Here is a 25,840-nt window from a genome sequence, read left to right as displayed (position 1 = left end):
AAATTTTCTCACAAAGCGAAATCAAATTTTATTCACATTATTATTGCAATTAAATGTTCTTTAAAGTGCCCTTAAGTCTTCACGAGAATCTTTATACTTATTAAAAATTCGAGTGCTTAAAGTTCGAAGGTTATCGTACCTAGACGCCCGAGAACTTTGAGCGTTTCCATATGAGTGTTTTTCAAAAATTTTTATGTTGGGACATTTTAATTTAAAACACGTTGCTATGGGAAGCGTGTTTTAAAATAGTGAAAGCATGTTGCTATGGGAAACGTGTTTATAATCGAGGATTTAGATATTAAAAAGAAGGTTCAGAAAATAGGTATTTATTTATTTTTTCTCTTTCTATGCGACTTTTATTAAATGTTATTTTATGTAAAAATATGTAAAAATTACTTAATAACCCCAAATGACTTTTCAGTTTTTTTTTTTAAATTATTTTAAGTTGTAGTTTATTTTTTTATAGAAGCTATTACCATGGTTAGATGGTTTTGTGTGGGCTTCCATTTTTAGATATAACTCAATAAGAGGAAGTGTACATTACTGATCTTCACTACCAACTTTAATCCAAGTTAATGTTTTTTTATCTTTTGATCTAAAACCTTGCATTGAGATTAATTGCACGTGATTTGTGCAGGTGGCACTACTTGATAGAAGTAACCAGCACGAAAGAACCCGAATTGTGCCGAAAAAATCGTGGCAAAATATTTATTGGGTTGGGTTGGGTATCACGATAAAAACCAGCGAGTTACTTTTTACTTTTATTTGATAATAATTATTGAATTAGAATATAACAAAAATATAAAATAAAAATGTAAAGATAAAAAAATCATGACATACACTATTATCACACAAACGTTAAAAAATTGCAATGAATGATTCCTAATCTCACACTCTTGCTATACATATAAATAATAAAGTAATGTCCTGATTCAAGAAAGTCACATTTACAGCAATTATGTATAATACACCATTCACAGGTGTCCACTAATGATAAATAGTTAATATTTCACCTAATGTTACTTCAATTTCCTAGGCCGAAGTGTCCATTCGCTAATTTTATTTATTACTTTTTCTTATTTGCTTTCTCCGCTTTCCGTAAAAGCTTCTCTTTCTCTTTTCTATTCCGTTCCATCTGTTTGCGCTCCTTCTCGTTCTGTATTTTCAGTTCTTTTATTTTTCGCTTCAAGTAGCTTTTATCGTCACTTGCGATACCGAGAATTTTGAAATCCGCAGACGTCAACAAGAGGAGAGCTTGCCCATTGACGTCCAACTCTACGAACTTCGGAATATGGTTCTCCATCCCAATCCCAAGCAGCCACTGGGAGACCTGGAAAAAAGCTTTATTAGGAACCAACGAGCTGCCGGCAATTAAAAATAATTTTCCAATAATTAAAATTCAAAATAAATCGAAAAACTACCACCTGAAAAAAAATTATAACCCTCAAAATATTTAAGGCCCAGTTTCTGGAAAAATATTTATCGGAGAAATAAGTAGTAAACCTCAGTTAAAACATAGCAATGCCAGTCACATACGCATTACCTCAAGTAACTGAGAGACAAAATTTAACTGAAGGTTAATAATTCGAGAAACCGGGCCTAAATCTATTTTTTAATAGATTATTATCAGATCACCCTTAAAACAAACAAATCTTAAAATGCAGATGATAATGTATTAAATGTATTAAAATACACTAAACTGCGAATAATAATGTAAGTAGAACCCTTTTATTTTGTTATGTAGTTAATCTTAACCCCTATCACAGCAGTTGACCTTTGTGATAATTATGGTGGAGGCGCCGGGGTACCACCAAAAATCTAAGGATATTAGTAATTTTTCTGAATAATTAATAATAAATAACAACAAATTATTAAATAACACCAAAAATTACAGTAATAGTTTAATTTTTATGCAAGACATTGCAAACCGCACACTTCAAGTGATTAAGGAATTTTTACGAAGGTAACGAAATATCTGTTTTACTGTGACCAGAACAATGTTCTGACTTGATAATCATTAAACAGGTCAAGAATGCACTCCAAAAAAGAGTTCTATAAATAAAATCTAAAAAAAATCATCAGGCATTAATCGCAGCAGGAAAAAAATTTTTCAAGAAAATATAAACAACTATGCCACGGCGATGTTGAAATGTAGTAACCAGTAAGGCAAGTCACACTCTACATTAGATACCAAAAATATTATTTTATTTTTAGTTTTTTTAATTGTAAAAACGTCACATAAAATCAAATTACAAGTTTTTTTATTTTTTTTAATTGTAACAATGACAAAGTTATTTTCATAGAATCTTTGAAAGTTACGATATTAAATAACAATTCGCTTAAAAAAATTCCAAAAACTTCAATTTCAATAATTCTCTGGTTTATTACCCCTTCAAAAAATTACAACAGTTTTGAGTAGTTAGTGATTAAAATAGGTAATTTAGAATTATATTCTTTCTATCTCTTGACAGAACACATGACAACTGTTGCTTAAAAATAGTAATTCCCGACTACTAATAAAAAAGTGATTTGTTTGAAAACTACTGTCATGGGTTTCAAAAATAAATAATTAAATGTGAATTTTTGTATCTAGTCTTCTGTAACTTTTGTATATTTGGGTGCGTACAATCGGAAAGTTGTGTGAAACACCCTGTATAACTAACGAAATTTCTTATTTCGTACAATATTTATATAAAAAACTATCACCTTCAAACTATTTTTGTTTTATAGAAAATGATTATCTTTTCTGAAGTGACATGAATGTAATTTGTTCATTAATGAGAGAAATTTTTACGAAAACTAATCACTCACCTGGTCTTTGCTCCATTCTGAAATAGGCGTCGACTGCCAATACTGCGACCCTCTTTTGTCGCTGCTAATACTACACGAGGACAGACTGAGATCTGTTGTAACCCACGAGGCGTCGTGTTTTGAGGGTGAAACGGACCCTGACGACAAACTCGACGGAGACGGAGGTGTAGGTAACATACTTCCTTGATGTTGCCATGGAGTACTACCTGGGGGTGATAATGTAACGGGCACAACTTTCTTTACTACAAATACAAAGCACTGTAAACTCTTCAGAAAACAATCATTGCACCTACCTTTCGCATTCGCCTCGTTCACAGCTTGCCGGATCTCCTCGAGCAAATGCTGGGCGGCGTTGTGTTTCGACCTTTCCGTCAATTCTTCACAGGAACTATTCAGAGTGTCAGAGCTGAACCGCTTCTCCCGCTCTGACAAAACCTTAAAGCACAATTATTTCGTCACGAGGCGGCGAAATTAAATTTTATCAACGAATTAAGGGAGAGAATTCCTCTGCTTCCAAGATAACTGTCCACAAGCCCATCAGTAGCGCGCAATAATTAATAATTTATTTGTCTGTCTTCTGGTTCTTATTTTGTCTTATTTTATTTTATCTTTGTACTGGTAATCTTGCCCGATTTTCTCAATTTTTTTCTCAAAACTAAAAGTTGTGTAATAACGTTAAAACTACATACAGTGAGCAATCTTTTGCAAAAAAAGAAGTTTCTATCTTTATCCAGACGGAAGATATGACGATGTAAACGAAAAATTTGAGCAATTTTAATTTTTCGAAGATTTCCACAAAATCGTCTTTTTTCATTATGAAGGCAATTCAAAATCGAAAAACTAACTTCGGATTCGAATTCAGCGTAAAATTTTGTTTGGGAATAAGTGTTCAGTAAACAAGTGCATTTTAGAGGCGCCTACTCCCTGACTGCTGATACTGCAAGTTCGTTTAAAAGTTTTACGAGTTAACGATTGAGAATTTCAAGTTAAAACAAAATCCACTTTATTCCTAAGAGTACACTACAAGGCCAAAAGTATTTTATTTTCTCTTTTATTTTATTTTCTCTTTAACACTCATCATTGAAGGAAAATAATGTTCAAAGAACACGATTTTTTTCCAGCTATCGGAATTTTTTTCCGAATTAAATAAAGCACTGATGGCATTTTAAAACACTTTTGCACCTACAGCCCGAGTGGAAGAATGTCTCCTGTAAATAAGTTTCAAAAACGTTACTTACAGCGGCTGTAAAACAATAAAAAAACGGCTGATATTCGACGCTTTTTAACGTGGATATTCTCCCCCTTAAAGGCACTAGCAACTTATTTACCAGTTTTACATTGTAGCGGAAATCGAAAATATCGTTTTTTGTGCCTGTATATTCGTAGATTCATTTAAAAACTTCCTATGATAAAAAATAAATGAGCCAATAGCTTTACGAAAACAAAAATTAAGTACTTCCTCCAAATTTTGTTCAAACATTTGAGAAATTTTATCAAGTTTTAATAAAGTCTGTCACTTATAAAAACAAAACTATTTGATCTTAAAATTAGACCAAATGTTCGAAAGACAGTTATGACGTCATAGTTGGGCTAGAGCAGATACAGAGAAACGATTTTCACTGCTGTGATAACGTTTCCAGTACTATCATTTAAGACAGAGTTATTTTTGAAGTTGCCAATGCGTAATCGTTGAAAAAACCCAAATCTCTTAACACCGTACTTGTTTCAGTTGTTCGGCAAGCGAAGGCGGAGGTCCCATGCCGATCCCCTTTTTGACAATCCCCGAATCCGGGTTCGTATAATCCGAATGACTAGAATCCTTTTGAACTTTTGCGTAAACTGGCGTGGGATCCACCCTTTTATTGTATGAAGCGTAAACTGGTTTTTGTACTTTGTTGTATTGAAAATCGTGTTGCGTTTCTGGGTTAGCTTGCACCTGGCACCTCGTATGTTGCGAATATAAATTATTAGAGTTCGTAGTACGTCCGTTACAACAATTGACTTCGTCCCCTGAATTGTAACTATCGTCTAAGCCGTAATCCGAGCTGCTGCTATTACTCAAGGAACCTTTTTTCGCACTTGGCAGTTGCCTATTGGCCAAGGAACCCCTGTTTGCCAATTCCGCCTTGCTCTTATTGACAGAAATGTCCAGCAGTTCGTGTTGAGGAACAACCCGGTCGAGCTCCTCCTTCAAAGGGAGCTTTCTCTCAACTGTTGCAGTCTTATCGTCGTCCGGACTGTGGTCGGAAATTTCCGTGTCTGACAGATTCGTTTCTAAAGCGTTGTATAAGGGCTTGGGGGGAACGCGTCTGGTCATTTGGGGCGTCAGCTGCTTTAGGTTGAGATTATCGTTGGGGAGAACGCAAGGCAAGCCAGCTTTTTGTTGAGCTTCGAGCAAATCCTGCTCTAGGATTATTATCCGGTCCTTTAAATTTTTCACCAAAGCGTTGTATTCCGTGTCCTTTTCTTGCAAAAGTTGTTGGTAGAAATCCTCCCGATGGATCATGTCCAACTCGCGGTGTTGGAATTCTCGCAGTAACTGTTTGGCTTTAGTGTATTTCTTTTCCATCACGAGATATTGGGACTGAGACTGTTCCAACATATTCTGATAGGTCTGGATCTCCTTTTTCGCCGTTACTAAAATTCGTTCCGTTTCCTTGAGCTTTTGATTTAACTGAGCCAACTTTTCGGAGTCGTCCGGTTTTATGCCGTTTTGCTCCATTAACTGGAACAATTGATTGATTTTTTTAATAAAAAAAATAGAAACGGCAAAAGTTCAAAAAGACGTTTCTAAAAAACTTACTTCTTGTAGAAGCACTTTTAACGAGTCAATGTCTGAGCTCTGTTCTACGTCCATTGAATTTTCAGCGCTCACTAAAGGACTGTTTGGACCGTCTGATACACTAGTGTTTGCAGAACCTGAAAATTAAACCCAATGTGTTGCTTTTAAAATCTTTTGCAAATCTAGATTTGTTTTATTTGGTTTTTAAAATACAAATCGTTCAATTTTCCGGTTGTTTTACTTGTATTACCTATTGTTTCAGTTTCTGAGATCAAATTTAAACAGGTTACTTTCGTTGTCGAATCTAATAAATGTTCTGGAATTTTCTATTTTTCCCAAATGACGAAGTTTTTATGCAAGGTGTTTGTGGATTGCGCTCACAAATTTTAACCACAAAAAGAATGCGTTATGAAAAGTAAATGGAAGACAAAACAAATTCCGCATCCAAAAAAATTTTCCCCATTTTTCCCCCCACGACTTTCCCGAGCCGTTCAGTGTGTCTCTCCTTGTCAGGTTCAAGTAAAATTTCAATGAAAATAAATTGCACAGAACGTTGACCGTGAATGTTTTTATGCACAAAAAAGAGATAACTTTGTGCACCAAAAAAATTATCAGGTGTTTGTTGAGACGTTTAGTCAGTCGCAATCCCGCTTTCGAGTGAGTTCGCGTGTCAGTTTGAAATTAAATCATTATGGCCATTTATTCAAACGCCGAAGTGAGTGATCTGGTCCTAGTGTATCGAAAGATTCACGTAAAACAACTAGTGTTCAAATTGTGTTCCAAGTAATACAGCCAAGGAGCTGACCGTTTGTGTTATGCAAGCATCAAACATATCATTTAGAAATCACAAGGGGATGTGTGCAAGATCGCAAGCTTTCCTTCCCTGAAGGGTTCAAGCGTGCATTGCGACCGAAGGGCAACATTTTGGGTAATTTTTATAATGTTACTACTGACCCACTAACATAAGTTTTTTGTCTTTACGCTGTTTATGTTCCATAGTTTTTTTTTGTTTGAATGAATGGAAATATCGTATCTAGACATCGGCGAAGACAGGTTTTCAGCCTCAAGTTATTTTTAATTTTAACTCAGAAATGAGATGATTTAGGCAAAAATTGGAGAGAGAAAAGTTGTTTCTTTTGACGAGGTCTATTAGTGGTTAAAATTTGTAAGCGCAATCCACAAACAGCCTGTAATTGTACACATTTTTTAATTCACAATATAGATTAATTCGGATTCTCACGCTTGAATTTAACAAATTTTTCAACTTCATAATCTTTTGATTTCACATTTTATGGTCTTTGCAATCCAGTTTTTTGCAATTATGTAATGAGTATTAGAATTCAAATTTAATCTAATTTTCACTTTAAATAATTATTATCTTTTAATATTTTACCCTTTAACTTACTCTTCTATGCTATTTTAAGGTTGCAACATAAGGCTCATTTTATTTATTAGTTTTCAAATATTTCCAGTTTTTTCTGTAGAGATTCAAAGTATGAATAAATATAAGTATTTTTTTCTTTTTCAATTGCATTAATTTACTTTCTAATTTCACAACTTTCATCCAGATTTTAGAACTTAGGATTTTTTAGTCTTAAAATTAAATCTAATTTTCCAGTTTGTTCACTTTAAATAATTATTTTTCATATTTTACCCTTTAACTACTCTTCTATTCTGTTTTTAGATTACAAAATAAAGCTAACTGATTCTAATTTCTTCAGCGTTCCCAATTCAGATTTTTTAATTTTTAAATTCCCACTTTTTTTAGTAGAGGTTCAAAGTATGATCTCAGATTTTTTTTTAAGTTAGATGCTTTACTTTACTTTATAATTTCACAACTTTCATGAGTTTGGATTGTCTTAAATTCCATTCCAGATTTACTTACCTTTTGAATTATTTGAATTCAAATTTATGTGCATTTGGCGAAGTTAAGAGTAAAATCGCTCAATTTTACAGCCTTTTAGTTTAGGTTCAAACTTCTGTCTTTCCAATTTACAATTTTTTATTTGTCGATATCTTCTGTTTTAAATTCATTTTTTATTTTAAATACATTTATGTATTTGTTTTTAAATTTAATGTTTACCTTCAATTTTCTCCTTTTTTAATTACTACTGTTTTATTATACTTTTCCTTTCAAATCCTGTTTCTTTGAACTTCCTGGATAATAGAATTTACATTTATGTAATAAGTATTGAATTCAAATTTAATCTAATTTTCTAATTATAATTCTAGTTCGTTTTTAAAATTCAGATTTGTTTTATTTTTTTGGTACCACTATTTCAATTATGTATTCGTTTTCAAATTCGGGTGAACTCACAAATGTTTAAATCCAAATTTCGCTTTTTTTACTGTTTCATTTCACTTTGACTTTCAAATCCTGTTTTTTGGATTTTCGAGATAATTGAATTTAATCGTAAGAGTTTATACCTACCTTTCAAATTCGCTTAAATTTTGCAGACTTAGAAAACCGCGTTTTTTTATTTCCTTGCTCTACTATTTTACCTTTTCCATCTTATAATTTTCGTTGCTCTATTATTTTACCTTTTCAATTTTATAAACATACGAAGCTTTTCAAATTTGCCAAGTTCAAAGTTATAGTAATTTTAATTTCGAGGCTAGAGTTCTGTATTTTCTAGCCCTTATTAGTATATATTTAAACTCATAATTTTATTTTTCATTACTGAGCGCGAATTTGCGTTTTCCAATTTTTTATTTACTGCATTTCTAGGGAAGTGTTAAAATGTTAATTTTTGCAGTTTAAATTTATTTCGTTTCATTAATTTTTTTTTAGCTTTTTGCCTTCAAGTAAGAAATTCAAGTACTTAGATTTTTACATTTATCGAGCAATAACTCCGGAACTATTAGAGATAACCCCATGAAGTGTATTATCTTTGGAAAGCTCCTTTAATTATCTATCTTTTTCAAAAAAAAACCTTTGTTCTCCGACTAATAGTTTTCGAGAAAATTGCAAGTAAAAGCAAACATAGGTAATATTTTAAAAAATTCATAACTAAAAAACCATTAAGAATGTGGCAGTTTTCTCAATGCCAGTCGATTCCCCGGATCATTTTGCATAGGTGGGGATTCAAATTACGCTGTTTAAATTGTCTGGATTATAAAATTTAGTTTAATTACCTAGTTTTAGAATTCGCTCAAATTTTTAATTGTCAACAAAATTTTCGAACTTTACAAGTTAGTTCCATTTGACTTTTTACTGTTTTGAGTTTAATTTTTATTATTTACCTTTACTTTTGGCTTGGGTTTAGTAAGTTTCATTTATATTTTCAATTTTTCTGAGTTGTGTTCTTGAGTATGGAAAGTCGAATTCATTTCAATTTCCTATATTTTTTAAGTTTAGTTAAAAACATCTACCTGTTAATGGCACCGTGCTAGCATCACTCTGCTGTTGCTCCATCTCTAAAGCCTTCTGCCTCCTCTCCTCCCTCTCCCTATCCGCCTGCAGCGATTGTCGTATAAGCTGAGCCACCTCACTATTTTCCGGATCCCTCTCCCGCCCAATACTAAATTTGACAAGTCCGGAAGTGTTCCGTAAAACACTCGCAGCGTAAGCTTGCGTAACACCAACCAGACTTTTCCCATCGACTTCAATAATCTGGTCATTAACTTTAATTCTCCCGTCTTTTGCGGCAGCCCCATTTGCTGTTATAGTCTTCACAAATATGCCCAGCTTTTCCAAACCCGCATCCGCCCCAACTCCCATCCCGATAATACTGAGTCCAAGGCCTTCCGAACCTTTGATAAGCTCGACCGGAAAAACATCCATTTTTTCGACTCGTTTCTCAAGCTCGTATTCTGCGGAAGCTGCGACGGGATCGACGTCTTCATTCCGTCGGTCGTATTCTGTTACGCTGAACGTGGAGTAGACCTTCATGGGTTCGGTGGAAAATGCGACCTTTGTGGGTTTGGGAATATGGGTGTAACAAGCGGATTCGTCGTCTTCTTCCTCGGATTCCGGGAGGAGACCTGGAACCTCCATCCAAAAATGCCCGTCTTCGTAGTAGTGGACGCCGTTTTCCTCCCCCACGATGGGGACCGACTCGGGGGCGTAGTCACTTTTTTCCCTATCTAACTTATTCTCTACTAAAAAATTTAAAATAAAACGTGACACAACCAAAAATAAGGATCTAAACCTTCTTTTGATTTTCTTCGAGGTTTTGGGGATTCAACTGACTCGTTTGGCGGTGAGCTATCTATGAAAGCAATGGAGTCGAGTTGTGAGAAATCGTTCGCTTCTTCGTCAATATCAGCCTTATCTTTTTCTTCTAAGTGAGCAAATAATTTTTCTGAGACAGGAGCTACGTCCGAGTAGTGATTTACAAATGTTGGTTCGGACGAATTGGTCGGTGGCACTGGCTGCTCATTTAGAGCAAACAGTGACGATTCTGTTGCCCATTCGTCGGTTAGTGGACTTTTAGAATTTAGCAATCTTGTAACTTCTTGCGCCTCTTCGTCTGAGAGAAGGTCGTGTCTGCTTGACACTAAGCGTTTTTCCGAAATTCTAAATTCAAAAATATCAAGTCAATTTATGAGATTCTAAACAAACTTCAACAACAACAACAAAAATTTAGTTTCGTTTATCAAGTAAATCAAGACAGGAAAAAACTCAATCAACTGTGCCATCAAAAAAAAGTAGAAGAAAGAAAGTTGTACAGCATTAAATTTCCTACAAAAAAATCCGCAAAACTATTGAACCAAAAGATAGATTTTTCTGAATAAAAGTACGGAACCAAGCGTTTTTACCTAAACTATTCACCCTACAAAAAAAATAAATGGTATATTATCAAGTCTGTTGAAAATGTGATCATTTTTGATAAATAAAAGTTTTCGAAATGTATTTAATTTATTTATTTTTATTTATTTAAATTTATCCGAAGAGGTTATTTCAGGCTGTAAAATATGTGAGGATCGGTTTACAGAAAACGAATTAATTTATTCAGTGATAAAGTAATTCGAATTAAGTTTCCACTTATGTTTGCGTTGCAGAACAAGGTTCAAATTTTTTACAATATTAAAAGCAAACTTGACTCTTCGGTAAAGTTTGAAAAACTTTCGTAATGAGCTCAAAATCCAGCTACAATAATTTATAAAAAAAACACTGGTTTAAAAGCAATATTACTGAATTAGAACTAATTTTTAAAGCTTGATCTTAAAAGAAAAAAATTGTCGTAGTAGGGCGCCATTTGAAAAAATGAAATAAAATTCTGCATAACTGGAAAACTAAAAAAAAATGGAAAAATTTCATTCTTAAAAATATCTTATTCGTACGGACGTAGTAATAACACTAATTTACAAACTATAACTTCTTTTTGTGTTTTATGTTTACTTACCCTCAAGCAACCCAAAAATTCACGTTAAAAAACGTCCCATTTTTTTGCTACGAAAGATTATTTTCTCCCTTACCTGCACAAATCCCTCCGACTTAAGAGTAATTGTTATAAGACAAACATAATTTGTGGACAATTTAAAATTGCAAGTAAAAAAACACTTCTCTCAGAAGCACTAAAAATAGCATACCTGCAGTATTCCGTTTCTTCCGTAACTAATCAGGTTAAGTTATTGCACAATTAGCACCAGATGAGCGTAAATATGTCTCTTAAAATACTCTTTTAAGTTTTGAAAATTTTCTAAGATCGGCACAAAAAGTTCTGAGATGAAAATATGTTAGGAGATTATTGTTAGACATTTATAAGAGAAACTACTCAAAAAAGTACAAAAAAGGAAGTAAAAGCATTTATGTTCAATTTATTATTGGCGTATTTAAAAATTATTCTTCCTTTTTAAATCTTACGTGATGGGTTATTTTGATATTTTTTTTTAACTTAGTGCCTAATAATCAATAAGAGATGATGACTTTCAATGAAAGCATATGAATCGTGTAAACTAGTGTAATGTTTTAAGACTTAGTCAAAAAAACGCTTGTTTCCATACTTTTGTCCGTCTCTAAGAGATAAATCGTTTGCATAATCTTGATCTTTTATTACCAAGAATTTAACACTCTATTTTCCCGAATTTTTCTTTGTTTTGTGCTTATCATTATTTAAATATAAATAATATTTATTTAATCTCTTCTCACGCCAATGCTCATTTTGCTTTTGTATAACTATTGTTCGAAGGTGGATACAAGTTTAAGTATAATTTAAGGCACTTTGAATTTTTTAGAGTCAAAAAACTCGAGCGATCACTTTTTCTTCCAAAACGGACACATTCGCGGACACATACGTTTTTCTGTGTATGTAACACTGTGTCCGCTTGGCGCCGAACATTATATCAATCATCCCTTAACAAGTTAACACGCCTAAGCGGACACTCCAGACGCTCACTTGATTTTACAAACAAAGACGAGCTGCAGCGTCAAACTATAGCTAAATTGTGATTCACATTATGCTACAGCGGACATTAGTGTGTAATACTACGAAAAATTATGTGTCAGCTTGGTGTAAAAAGGCAAAATATCTGGCGGACACCGGTGTCCGCTGTGGCGCCTCAATCAAAGTATTCAGCGGACACCGGTGACCGCTGCGAATATATTAGAGAATTTGTAGAAGTTTTGTAGATTTTTGAAATAATCTTCACAAGATGATTACTTTATTACAAAAAGCATTTTTTTCTTAAAAAAAATAAATAAATAAAAATTCGATAATTCGAATCAAGTCAGATCCGACACTGTACTTACTTTGTGCTTAACAAATGTTCTTCTTCAGTCGGAGTCATCGAATCGGCTTCAATATCATCAATGGTGGCATATTCACTCTCATTTTCAAAATCCAACAAAGGGCTCTCCGATCTAGGAACACCCTCCCCTTTAAAACACCTCTTTTTCGCCTCTTCATTACTTTTATCACACACCACATGCGTCCGTTTGTTACTGGGGTGTTCTTGTGAAGCAAACACTGCCGTATTATTTAAATCCGTCTCGCATTTAATCGATTGCAAGACATCTGGCTTGGGTGGAATGTGACATTTTTCTTGTCTGCGATTCTTACACGGCACAGCATAAAGCGCCTCTTTCTCGGCATCGGTTAATTTAATCTCTGGCTCCTTATCAATGTTGATTAATTTAGTTTCTGCACTTTCGTACAAAAATTTAGCTTTTGCCTTCAAATGTGAATCGCCCTCTTCAAGGGGAAGCGGTTCAAGTTCCGAAACATCCAACCGATCGTCCGTTTGGCAAAACGCGGAGTCGGTAACGTCTGAAACTGACCCAAAATTTCAGCAAAAAACGTTTGTGCAACTCGCTACGCTTGTTAGTTTTTACCACGGAGGGCTAAAACTTAGGAGACGAAACGAGAATTTAAATTCAAGCAATTCACTAATTACTGGAAAAAATGCAATGAACAGAAAAACTGACGATCAAAATTTTCGTAAGAAACATGTAAAAAAATTATTTTAAATTTAAAATTTGAGCTTCGTCGCAAATACGGTTAAAAATACAAAGAAAATGTTAAGAAAAAAAATTTTGAGAATTAAATTTCCTTTAATCTTAATCCCCAAGGACTGATTCGTTTCATTTTACGAGGCGTCAAGTAACAGAAAGTTGATTTTTAGCTAAACCGTTGAAGATAGAAATATGGTGTGTCGCGGACTTTTTTTATAGGGAATTTCATTCTCTACAACTTTGTTCCTTACACTTTTTTTGTATCTTCAACCGTATTCCCAGCGTTTTGATAAATATGCGACGGTGCGCAAAAATTATCGCTGAGAATTATCAATTTACGTTTCACCTGAATTTTTGCAAACGCAGCGAATACGGTTGAAGATACAAAAAAATTATAAGAAACAAAGTTGTAGAGAATTAAATTTTCTACAAAAAAGTCCGCGACACCATATTTCTACAGCGTGTTTGTCGATTGCGCTCACAAATTTTAACAAATTCTGTATCCAAAAAATTTGTTCCCATTTTTCCTCCCATGATTTTCACGAGCCGTTCAGTGTGTGCCAGTAAAATATCAATAAAAATAAATTGCACTAAACGTTGACCGTGAACGTTTTTATGCACAAAAAAGGGATAACTTTGTGCACCAAAAAAATTATCAGGTGTTTACACGTTCGATTAGTCAGTTGCGACTACGCTTTCGAGTGAATTCACGTGTCAGTTTGAAATTAAATTATTATGACCAATTATTCAAACGCCGAATTGAGTGATCTGGTCCTAGTGTACGGGGTAGTGGAAATAATCCCGTTACACTCTTGCCATCTCCAGCAGGTGCAGGCTCTCCTGATTTAAATCCGTGTGATTTTTTATGGATTCACGTGAAACAACTAGTGTTCAAATTGTGTTCCAAGTAATACAGCCAAGGAGCTGACCGTTTGTGTTAGCAAGCATCAAACATATCATTTAGAAATCACAAGGGGATGTGTGCAAGACCACAAGCTTTCCTTCCCTGAAGGGTTCAAGCGTGCATTGCGACCGAAGGGCAACATTTTGGGTAATTTTTATAATGTTACTACTGACCCACTAACATATGTTTTTTGCCTTTACGCTGTTTACGTTCTATAGTTTTTTTTGTTTGAATGAATGGAAATATCGTATCTAGACATCGGCGGAGACAGGTTTTCAGCCTCAACTTATTTTTAATTTTAACTCAGAAATGACATGTTTTTGGCAAAAATTGGAGAGAAAAAAGTTGTTTCTTTTGACGAGGTCTAATAGTGGTTAAAATTTGTGAGCGCAATCCACAAACAGCCTGTAATTGTTCACATTTTTTAATTCACAATACAGATTAATTCGGATTCTCACGCTTGAATTTAACAAATTTTCCAACTTCATAATATTTTGATTTCACATTTTATAGTCATTGCAATCCAGTTTTTTGCAATTATGTAATGAGGATTAGAATTCAAATTTAATCTAATTTTCACTTTAAATAATTATTATCTTTTAATATTTTACCCTTTAACTTACTCTTCTATGCTATTTTAAGGTTACAACATAAGGCTCATTTTATTTATTAGTTTTTAAATATTTCCAGTTTTTTCTGTAGAGATTCAAAGTATGAATAAATATAAGTATTTTTTTCTTTTTCAATTGCTTCAATTTACTTTCTAATTTCACAACTTTCATCCAGATTTTAGAACTTAGGATTTTTTAGTCTTAAAATTAAATCTAATTTACCAGTTTGTTCACTTTAAATAATTATTTTTCATGTTTTACCCTTTAACTACTCTTCTATTCTGTTTTTAGATTACAAAATAAAGCTAACTGATTCTAATTTCTTCAGCGTTTCCAATTCAGATTTTTTAATTTTTAAATTCCCACTTTTTTAGTAGAGGTTCAAAGTATGATTTCAGATTTTTTTTTAAGTTAGATGCTTTACTTTACTTTATAATTTCACAACTTTCATGAGTTTGGATTGTCTTAAATTCCATTCCAGATTTACTTACCTTTTGAATTATTTGAATTCAAATTTATGTGCATTTGGCGAAGTTAAGAGTAAAATCGCTCAATTTTACAGCCTTTTAGTTTAGGTTCAAACTTCTGTCTTCCCAATCTACAATTTTTTATTTGTCGATATCTTCTATTTTAAATTCATTTTTTATTTTAAATACATTTATGTATTTGTTTTTAAATTTAATGTTTACCTTCAATTTTCTCCTTTTTTAATTACTACTGTTTTATTATACTTTTCCTTTCAAATCCTGTTTCTTTGAACTTCTTGGATAATAGAATTTACATTTATGTGATAAGTATTGAATTCACATTTAATCTAATTTTCTAATTATAATTCTAATTCGTTTTTAAAATTCAGATTTGTTTTATTTTTTGGTACCACTATTTCAATTATGTATTTGTTTTCAAATTCGCGTGAACTCACAAATGTTTAAATTCAAATTTCGCTTTTTTTACTGTTTCATTTCACTTTGACTTTCAAATCCTGTTTTTTGGATTTTCGAGATAATTGAATTTAATCGTAAGAGTTTATACCTACCTTTCAAATTCGCTTAAATTTTGTAGACTTAGAATACCGCGATTTTTTATTTCCTTGCTCTACTCTTTTACCTTTTCCATCTTATAATTTTCGTTGCTCTATTATTTTACCTTTTCAATTTTATAAACATACGAAGCTTTTAAAATTTGCCAAGTTCAAAGTTATAGTAATTTTAATTTCGAGGCTAGAGTTCTGTATATTCTAGCTCTTATTAGTATATATTTAAACTCATAATTTTATTTTTCATTACTGAGCGCGAATTTGCGTTTTCCAATTTTTTATTTACTGCATTTTCTAGGGAAGTGTTAAAATGTTAATTTTTGCAGTTTAAATTTATTTCGTTTCATTAATTTTTTTTAGCTTTTTGCCTCGAAATTCAAGTACTTAGATTTTTACATTTATCGAGCAATAACTCCTGAACTATTAGAGATAACCCCATGAAGTATATTATCGTTGGAAAGCTCCTTTAATTATCTATCTTGAAAATTGCAAGTAAAAGCAAACATAGATAATATTTTAAAAAATTCATAACTAAAAAACCATTGAGAATGTGGCAGTTTTCTCAATGCCAGTCGATTCCCCGGATCATTTTGCATAGGTGGAGATTAAAATAATTCCACTTTTTCAAAAAGTTTAGTCGTAATTGAGAAAATAAAAAAAAATGAAAAAAACACACCATGTGATTGATTTGATTTAATCTAATTTCTTCAGCATTTCCTGTTCAGATTTTTTAGTTTTTAAATGCCCACTTTTTTTAGTAGTGCAATTTTTAAATTTAAAACATTTTTTTTCATGTTTCTTACAAAAATTAAAAGATAGAGATACGGTCTCGCGGACTTTTTTGTAGAAAATTTAATTCTCTACAACTTATGTCCTAACATTTTTCTCGCATCTGTAACCATATTCGCAGCGTTTTAAAAAATATGAGGCAAAGTGCCAATGGGTTAAAGTTTAAATTTTTTTTAAACATAGTTTACGATAAAATTTTTGTCTTTTACTATTGAGAATTTAATGCCCCACTTACCTGTATTTTTTTGCTATGTGTTAACCGGTATACAAAAAGAACGATGTTTTTTTAAATTCATTGCTCTGGCGACATTAACGGAACTAGTGTTTTATTTGTTAGTCGTTTCGTCTCCTAACCTTTCCATATCCGTAGTTTATACTTACGAAAAGATTTCTCGTTTCCTTCATCTTCTTGTTTTTCGATTTCTGATTTCAACTTTCCGGGGCTTGTGGGAGGGCTTAGAGACGATAAGCTGCCAGACGTTGCTGATAAACTCTCCCGACTGACGTCCTTATTATCGTTTACTTCCGAAGGAACAAAAAAGTGTTCTTCACTTTGATCACAAATTTTCCGCTTCTTTGTTTCTTTATTATCCGTGTTTGTAGTGACTGAATGAGCGAACTCCCTAGGCGCTACAGTTGGCACATCATCAGGAAATTTTTCAATTGGTCTTTCAGTCTCCCCTAATATCATACTGTTCCTCTCTTTTCGCCTGTGCATATCTTCACAAGGTACCACCCTTGTGGGACTTGTTTCATTGTTATTGTTACTACACATAGTCGGAATAACCGAAGCTGGACGTTCCTTCCGAACAACGTCATTTCGTCGAAAGTTTTCGTTAGCTACCGATCCTGTAATTCGATTACTGAAAGATGCACTTCTGCTAGCTACCTTGTGCTCATGTGTTGTGTTTGAATCGCCGTTATTCACAGCTAGCTTTTCCGTTTTGTTGGGATCACTGCTGTAGCGCGGACTGCGTGACTTGGAGAAGTGTGAAGTCCAATTCCTTTGCTTCTCGATCAATTCCTTATTGTTGAATTTTCGCTGAGGTTTTTCGGGTTTTTCTGGCTTCACTAGCGGCTTGGTTTGATTCGCTTTGATGACGTTATTCTCGGAACTAGGCACAACATTGTTGCTTTTTGCCACTGGACATGTTTCAAGGGCCCCTCTTTGGTTGGGCGATAGAGATCTAATACCGTGTTTGGCCGAGTCAAAGTTATCTTCGTGAGATAAGTTACTCCTGGTTTTGGGATCACAAATGTCGGAAGCGCTTTTCGTACATTGGAGAGGTGCGAATTTATCGCGATTGTTGCGGTTCTCTTCGCCTAGTTTCTCAAAAAGTGCTCGAGCGCTGTTGAACCTCGTCACGTGCGATTCTGTGCGGATTACATTTACGTCAGATATTTCTTCAACTAGCTCGTTTGGGCACGAAGCGATCTTTTTGGTTTTTATGGGGGCGATAATCTCCTCGCTGTGGGAGGATTTTGCTTGGAATCGGTTCGCTATTTCTGAGACTTTGGAGCCGCCAAAGCGATGGCCCCGCTTGTCCTCCATAACGGCGCCAGGTAGCAGCTGGAAAGGTATTTTGACATGAAAACAAGGGCACGTCTGGCAAATCAACGAGTATAGGTTTCTTGGAGGAAGTTTAGTTGCTGGTAATTAACAAAAAAATCCTACAGCATATTTATTTTTAATTCTATTCATGGTTCACTTACACAAGTATCACAAGTCATGCTACAGAGGTCTTGGCTGGCATAAAACAATTAAAACAAACCCTTTAAAGTCAACGGGTGCGGTCTTTATTTTATTGACAAGCGATACTGTTATCTAGAAAATTTCTAGACATTCATATTAACACAGTTGTATGAAATGATGACTAATCGTAAAGATAGGACTAGTGAAAAATCCAATTTACGTGTCGCAATAAATCTTATGCTATTCGAAAAAAGTTTTGTGTGGGATGTTTTCATATAATCCTGCTAAACTAGCTCTAGAGTTTTTATGTTTGGCAATAATTTTTCCTATAGATTATTGAGTTCATAACGAAAGTAGCAACGTTTTGGCTCTTCAATCTTCAGAAAACTAAGGACCGGTTTCGTTCTTGTTTGGAACTCATCAGTGCAGCGTAGTCAAATGAATACCCCGGCTTCCCTATAAAGTCAAATTTCGTGCGTTCTATTATGCTTTTATTGATAAGATGATAAACTGAACCAAAACAGTATTTTTTTGTTATTTAATAATTATAGCTATTTTATTAAACATTAGTACACCATTAAAAATTACGGGTGGAAGCCAAGGCCGTTCATAGACAGCTACAGACCGGTTATATCATTCTTTTATCAACTTATTGCACACATAGTGATATAAAACAGTGTTTTGATTTTTAACAGGTTCCAAATATTTACCGAATTTAGAAATCGATTTCGATTTTATTTCAAGCAGCACTAATGTTTAGAACAAATCTTCACAATGACCCTCATGTCTTCCCCTTTCTTCTCTAATGAAGTATTAGACCATTTAATTTATTATCATTTTCTAAAATAAGAAGACATTCTAATGCATATTTTTTTAATGATTATTTATTTCCAGTCCTATAACTCGCTTATGGTTAGTCCTACAAGAAAAATGCATATAACCATTTTGTAGGAAATTTTATCAACTTTAATTTTGGTAAAAAGATAAAAATTGATAGAAGTAACAGTTTCCGAGATATAAGCAAAAAACCAAAAAAAATGCTTTAACTCCCTCTTCCTCCTCGAGCTCACCCGCCAACCTCGGGGACTTTTGATATATGTCTACCCAAGTGTAAAGAAAGCTTTAAAAAAAACTCCAACACTCTGGGAATTTTTTCCACCGATTTGTCTCATTTGACTGGGCTACCGTTTCATTTCTAAGAAACATTCGTAAAATTTAAGATTTTTTTACTGCAAAATAAAGCTAATTTTTCAAGAAAAATTTTAACCTGCATATGAAGCACTACAAAGTGCACCTGCAGTGCACCTTTAAACCAGTGTATCTTTGTGAAAAAGCCCCGAATCTTTACAATTCTCTACAATGTTCTGAACTCAAAATTCGCCAATTTTGAAACACCCTGTATTTTAAATTTTTTACTTGGCCCATTTCAGAATGGATTTTATAAAGCATATAAACTATTTTGGGTTTCTTTACAGACGATTTCAAAAAAATATTTTTTTATTACTCTTAAAACCTAGTAAAGTTAAACCCAGGTAGCCATGGTTTGAATTTTGAAATTCACTTAGGTCTTACTTTTTTCGATTCCAAAACTCGAAATTGTTTTTATTTATGAGAACGCATGATTTTGTTCCCTGTTTAATGTTTCCGTTTATTTATTTTAAACAAATTATAAAATGTGATGTCACACAGAATTTGTCAAGATTTATGATCAAATGGTTCACTTGATACATTGAGTGTATTTTATCAATGCATACGAGTTGACAATCAAGTAAATGATAAGCAAATCCTTTAAGTTGTAAGAAAATCCCTTTCCTGTTAAATTTGTTAGACAAATTGACAACTTGAGGTTATGTTAAATTGTTGCCATAGCAATAATATGACATCTCAGACATCCCAGATTTTTTGTACTGGCAACTTTTTTATGTAGCCTTAATAAAGAATTAATTTTAAAATAAACACCCGTTTCGTACGATTATCTGATTATTTCTCTGTCTATGAATTGTTATCAGCCTGTATTAAAAGTTTTGTAAACATGTAACATTAGAATCTACAAGGAATTTGACCGACAGAATGGTTTTCTGTGGGCTTGGATTACCATAAATGGCAATCCAAATTTTCGCCCCCGTTCCACTTCATGGCAATTATAAAAATTCTCAACAAAATCTCCTCAGCTCTTGAACAACCTCCAAGTAAACCGGAAATATTAAGTGATGAAAACTAGCTAAACAAAAAACTCACCCGTGTTTAAATCGTGAGGGGAGATTTTAATCCATTAGAAAAGTCGATTATTAATCCATCACTGTATTCGTTTTTTACAACGACGCCCAAATGTCACTATTATACATGCCATGTTTTCATAAATACTTTTATTTTTAACGCAAGAATATGCACAGGTGACCGCAGAAAATGAACAATGACGCACAATTTTTACATGTTTTTATTTACGACAGCTTAGTGTTTATTCATTACTGTCAAAATAAGCTATTATCCATTAGTTTGCATCAGTCAAAATTCACCACCCTTCACAAAACACGATTCGATGAAATCGCACAATCTGCGCATGCCTACGCATTCACGCCCGACGACCCTGGCCAACAACGCATTTTGCTGCCGATTGTCGAAAACGCCAACTGTTGACAACGACAATTATTGTGAGCGTGTAGAGCTTGGTAAAAGTTAGAACACACACCTGGGTGTAGCCTGATTGCCCGCAAAAACGAAGGCAGGCTCGGAGCCCAGAACTGTAGTATAACTAAATGTGCTATTAGAGTATTCTCAAAAAAATTGCATGCAAATAACGAATTCTATATTCAAAAGTACAATTGAAAAGCAACTGCTGTACTTATTTTAGCTGTTTCAAAACTATAAAAAGGCCAACGTCGCATTTTATCAAATTATTTTTTTAAATAGAATTGATAAAATTGTAAAATAGTTACTAATGATTAGATCTCTTATTAAAAGTATAAATTACATTAGCTATTAATTTTTTGAAGTACATGAATAATCTTTAATAGCTAGTTTTGAGAGAAAGCGTTTTTATAATTTTGAAACCCCTAATACATGAGCATTTACATTTCGTCCTTTTTTCATTTTAGTCCTGGGATAACATAAAGGCAAAGTCTTTACATTTTGGTAACCTCTTTACGTTCCAGTAAAATACCAAAATTTAAAAATCTTTTGCGTTTATATTGTCCTAATACACCTTTTAGTTTTAATACACAATTTTAAATACACGCTGGTGAATATCTGGTTGCATAAAAAAATTGGTTTAAAAAATTATTTTCCAAATATAACTAGAAAACAGTATATGTAACAGTAGCATAACTGGAATGCAAAATAGAACCGAAATTATAATCCTGGTACCATATCTATTCTAAAATATTTTAATTTTTAGCGCTTATTAGCTTTAGAGTTATAACGGTTTCGCGTTTTAAGTTAACGTAAATTTGCAATAATTTACCAAAATTTGTATTAGGATTACAGGAACGTAAGAATGTCTTTATACATGTTTTTATTCTTTGTGCTCCTTTGATCCTGCTCCAAAATCAATTTTAAAGTTTTTCAATTTTTTAAGGTTATTTCTCAGTTATCGAAACTTTACAGGTTTCTGTAACTCAAATGTGTAAACAATTACGCAGGCAACCACGTATACAAGGTAGAGTATTGTGAATTGCCTAACTTATAGTTTTTATTAAGATTTGAGAAACGGAAAAAAGTGTCTACATTTTTTTAACTTTTTGCATTTCTGTAATTTTTTTTCAAAATCGATTTTAAAATTTTGCAAGTTTTATCGAAAAATAATTTTGCTACTGCAAATTATTATATAAATGTGTCTTAGGATTATAAAAACTCAAATATGACTTTACAATTTTTTACCTATTTGCATTACTGTAATTCTAATTCAAAATTTATTTTAAAATTTTGAAATATTTTAAACTATTGATACTATTAATAATAATTTTAAATTAATGATAATTTAAAACCAAAATGTGTGTCAGGATTACAAAAACGCAAGAAGGTCTTTACATTTTTTTACATTTTTGTAATCAATAATTATTAATCATAGTTAAAAATTTATTTAGTAGTTTTGCAAGTTCTAGGGAAAAATAAATTTGTTATTGCAAAAATGTACTTAAAACCAAAATGTGTATTAAGATCACAGGAACGCAAAAAAGTTTTTACATATTTTTAAAATTCATTTATAGTGGATAGTAGATAAATAAGAAAAAATAAATAAAAATAAAAAATAATAAAAATTAAAAATAAATAAAAAAATTAAAAACCCGACACACCACTTTTTATTTGAAACACGTGTTGGGTTTTTTATTTTTTTTTTTCCAATTATTTTCCACGCCAAGAAAATCCAACAAAAAGTAGAAAGTAAATATTTTTAGGCAATTAACTATACAGAAGGAAGTGATAAGGATTGCCTATGTTTTGTATAAACGTTTTGGAAATTTTTATAATTTAAAACCAAAATGTTTATTTGGATTATAACAATGCAAAAAAGTTGTTACATTTTTTTATCTTTTTGCATTTTTGTAATCTTGGTTCACAATCCTATTTCGAAATTTTGCAGATTTCAACGAAAATTGATTTCGCTATTGCAAAAATGTAAACCTAAAATATGTATTAGAATTGCAAGAATGCAAAAAGGGTTTTACATGTTTTTTTGCAGTCTTATGATTTTGCTTCAAAATCAATTTTGAAATTTTGCAGTTCTTTGAAGTTATTTTTAGGCAACTTTCTACACAAAAAAGAGTGCTGTGGAATACTTGTCATTTAGTTTAAAATTTTATTAAAGTTTTATTAGTTTTATAATAATTTAAGACTAAAATGAGAGTTAGGATTACAGCAACCCAAAGATGTTTTTATATTTTTTTGCTTCTTTGCTCCAAAATTCATTTTAAAATATTGCATTTTTAATGGGATGTTTAGGCAAGTAACACAAGCTAGAGTATTGTGGATTGCCTATCATTTAATTTGAAATTTTAAGTCATTGTAAAATTTTGCAATAACGCATTTGCATTTTTGGAGTTTCTGGTGAGTTTTCTTGGCTCAAAATTTGTCTGAGATTTGGCTTAACACAGACTTCTGTGCTTTTACAGAAACGATCACATTATAAACGTCTTTATTGCCAAGTTTTTCAAGGGGGCTTAGCGGTCAAGTTTATTTTAAAGAATATGTCACAACAAGCAAGAAAACAAGACATTTGAAAAGGGATGTATGTATTTAAGAGGCTAAATTACATAATAAAGGATGATGTTACCACAGAAGAGATCAGAAGTTTGATATCTCGCATAAATCCATTTTAAGAGTGTTTGAAAGATACAGAAATACAGGTAATCATATTCGAAGGCGTGGCGAAAGCAGAAATACAGCTTCAAGTCTTGTACAAGATCGTTTTCTACGACTTTGCATCACAAGCATTTTAAATGAGTCTTTTTGATATACGAGTAGGAAGAAAAGTGTACAATGGTTTGTGTTGCTGTAAAAGGAGTCCTTGGTATTGGTGTCATTCACAAACCTTTCAACACTGAAGCTCACACATTTTGGGCATGGGTTGGCAAAGTAAAATCTTCCAATTTAAAATACGCGGTAGGCACAACACTGTCGTAAGATAATCACGTTACCAATTTGTCTTTTAGAGGAGCAAAAGTGAAAACAAAGATAATAATCTTAATGTCCTCACTGGTGAAATAAAGAAAGTTTTACGTGAAAAAATAAAAATTGTGGACATAATTGAAGCCGCCGGTGCTGGTATGAAGTAATAGGGTTTACTATTTTATGTTTGTCTGTTTTTATAGGCTATAAAGCTTTAGAAGTTGTTTTGGACAATGTGGAAGCTTATTTGCATATTACTTCCATCATGAGGTGGGATATTTGTGCAGGAAACGCCATAATAAAGGCAGTGGAAGGTAAAAAGACAACAAAATTTAAGAAACTAATTGATTACAAAGATGATAGCTGTCATAAGAACGCAAAGTGTTAGTGGTCACTGTAACCAACCAGGACATGTTCTTTAGAAAATTTTAATTATACATAAGCATTGATTTTGTTTTAAATTGTTTTGCTATGTGTATAATAAGTTCGGTAGGAATTTGTTGTTTATCTGGCAAAGAATTAAAAAACGATAATGAAACATTTTTAGTCCACATATTTGTTAATGTGTTGAACAATGCACAATTTCGTGACCGACGTTTAGGAACAATAAATTCTTTGTAACATTTCGACGCAATAGTTGATTCAAATTTCAACTTGTATAGGGGCCACTTTACAGAAGTATATAGATTGTTGCTCGTGGCTTTGCTGTAACCCCAATTTTTAAAAATCTGTGTAACTGTGCAAAGATCGCGCTACCAATATTACAGGTAACTACAAAACAACTTTGAAAGTTCTATGTTAGATGGCGCTACTCTTTATTTTACAGATTACTGTAGTTTTATATTAAGCTTAAAGATCGCGCTAATATTACAGATAACTATAAAACAACTTTGGAAGTTTTATGTCAGATGGCGCTACCCTTAATTTTATAGATTACTATAGTCCTATACTTTAAAGTTTAGCTCAGAGATGGGGACAAAAACTTTACAGGTTACTCCAGGCATCCCGAACTGATATTCGGAAGTAAAATTACCGTTGGGGGCGCCACTGAGCTAGGTCGAAAACAGTAACCATAAATGGCGGGAAAATGTTTATTCGGATATTTTGAGCGTTGTACGAATTTTGGGACTTCACAATTATTACATTGCCTATGCGGAATGATTATTGCATCTTTGATGCAAGAAACTTATGTTGACAAATGAGAGATGACGAGGAAAACACGAATAACGAATGTCTGTTTGGTTCACTTTCTTTATTGGAAAATTATTACAAAGACATTGAAAAGCCTACCTTTTGGCATAATTTACGTTTAAATGTATCAGCAGTTGTTAATCTTTATTGTAGTTTTGTAGATTTACCGCAGCATTTCATGATTTTTTCAGTGGAAAATTCTAACCTAAAATTCATAACACTTCACTAATTTATTGGTTTCTTGGGCCAAACTTTGTGTTCGCTGTGATCCATTACTTATAATCTTTAATTAGACAACTGTTTGATAACACTTTGTAATCAAAATTTAAATATTTTTCACTTTTTTTCCACTTTCAAGTTCCAACAATAAACACTTTATACCACGAAAAACCACAGAACCAAAGTGAAGCTAGTATTTACCACCACGTACTTTTAAAGTAATTCTTTGTATTGTAAGTAATTAACACTATACACGCAAAATTGTTGAACAATTCATTAAATGTCAGTCATATGTCAGTTAAATGTGGCATTACGAAAATTTCTTTACTGTTTTCGACATAGTTCAAAAGTCATCACCAGAGGGCGTCTAGTTAATTTTATTTCCGAATAGCCAAATCGAGCCCTCACTGAATTAGGTTTTACTGATGATGCGGATAGATGGCCTTAGTGTTTTACGGGAAAAAGAAATCCTATTGGCGGATTTAAAATTTCAGATTATTGAAGAAAAACGTGGTGCCGATGCGCGGCTGACAAGTAAAAATTTCACAAACGTCACAAATTTCACAAATTTGAGTTTTATGAAATTATTGGTTTGTGAAATAAATAAATACGACACAGCAATAAAATACACCTACCTTCATATCGCTTCCACGTTGGCTACCGTTTGTAGCATTAAAAAAAATAATAAAAATGAAACCAAAAAAAAATAATAATAAAAATGAAACCAAAAAAAAAATGTTTATTTGCATTAAATTTTGAGCAAGCCACTTTCATTCATTGAAATTAAAGGCAAAATTTCGTGGC

General features: G+C 32.7%; 2 protein-coding genes across 6 annotated transcripts in view; one reads left to right on the top strand and one right to left on the bottom strand.

The window, feature by feature from the left end:
* Positions 1 to 748: 748 nt before the first annotated feature.
* On the bottom strand, positions 749 to 20,600 carry Spn (Spinophilin). 4 transcript variants are annotated; one of them, XM_008192791.3, is made up of 10 exons: positions 20,261 to 20,600; positions 16,711 to 17,899; positions 12,288 to 12,810; positions 9,745 to 10,112; positions 8,966 to 9,694; positions 5,615 to 5,730; positions 4,532 to 5,536; positions 3,105 to 3,246; positions 2,812 to 3,053; positions 749 to 1,330 (listed from the first exon to the last, which is right to left on the bottom strand). In XM_008192791.3, the coding sequence occupies exons 2-10, from the start codon at positions 17,879 to 17,881 to the stop codon at positions 1,067 to 1,069; spliced, it is 4,560 nt and encodes a 1,519-aa protein (XP_008191013.2). In that variant the 5' UTR covers positions 17,882 to 17,899; positions 20,261 to 20,600; the 3' UTR covers positions 749 to 1,066. The 4 variants fall into 4 exon arrangements, with proteins under 4 accessions (XP_008191013.2, XP_008191014.2, XP_008191010.2 ...); XM_008192792.3 differs by lacking the exon at positions 20,261 to 20,600 and adding an exon at positions 18,043 to 18,183 and having other exon boundaries at positions 2,812 to 3,017; XM_008192788.3 differs by lacking the exon at positions 20,261 to 20,600 and adding an exon at positions 18,043 to 18,182.
* Positions 20,601 to 22,935: 2,335 nt separating this feature from the next.
* LOC107397532 (putative inositol monophosphatase 3) overlaps positions 22,936 to 25,840 on the top strand; it is a 29,009-nt gene continuing 26,104 nt past the window's right edge. Inside the window, exons 1-5 of one of the 2 annotated variants that reach the window (XM_064359865.1) lie at positions 22,936 to 23,065; positions 23,131 to 23,246; positions 23,297 to 23,620; positions 23,671 to 23,782; positions 23,830 to 23,940. In XM_064359865.1, coding sequence (XP_064215935.1) covers positions 23,498 to 23,620; positions 23,671 to 23,782; positions 23,830 to 23,940 — 346 coding nt within the window. In that variant the 5' untranslated portion in view covers positions 22,936 to 23,065; positions 23,131 to 23,246; positions 23,297 to 23,497. Of the gene's footprint in view, positions 23,066 to 23,130; positions 23,621 to 23,670; positions 23,783 to 23,829; positions 23,941 to 25,840 lie in introns of both variants that reach the window. The other variant, XM_064359863.1, reaches the window with a different exon arrangement.

Source organism: Tribolium castaneum, chromosome 1 (genome assembly GCF_031307605.1).
Source record: "Tribolium castaneum strain GA2 chromosome 1, icTriCast1.1, whole genome shotgun sequence".
In the NCBI taxonomy this organism is placed as follows: Eukaryota; Metazoa; Arthropoda; class Insecta; order Coleoptera; family Tenebrionidae; genus Tribolium; species Tribolium castaneum.
The sequence above is the reverse complement of the archived record's forward strand: the minus strand, read 5'-3'. Positions and strand labels throughout refer to the sequence as shown.

Bases quoted from the DNA above. Each gene is read 5' to 3' on its own strand.
- Spn (XM_008192788.3), bottom strand. The intron at 3,247-4,531 runs GTACGGTGTTAA...TTGTGCTTTAAG, and splicing joins TTGCCGAACAACTGAAACAA to GTTTTGTCAGAGCGGGAGAA. The intron at 3,054-3,104 runs GTAGGTGCAATG...TTGTATTTGTAG, and splicing joins GAACGAGGCGAATGCGAAAG to TAAAGAAAGTTGTGCCCGTT.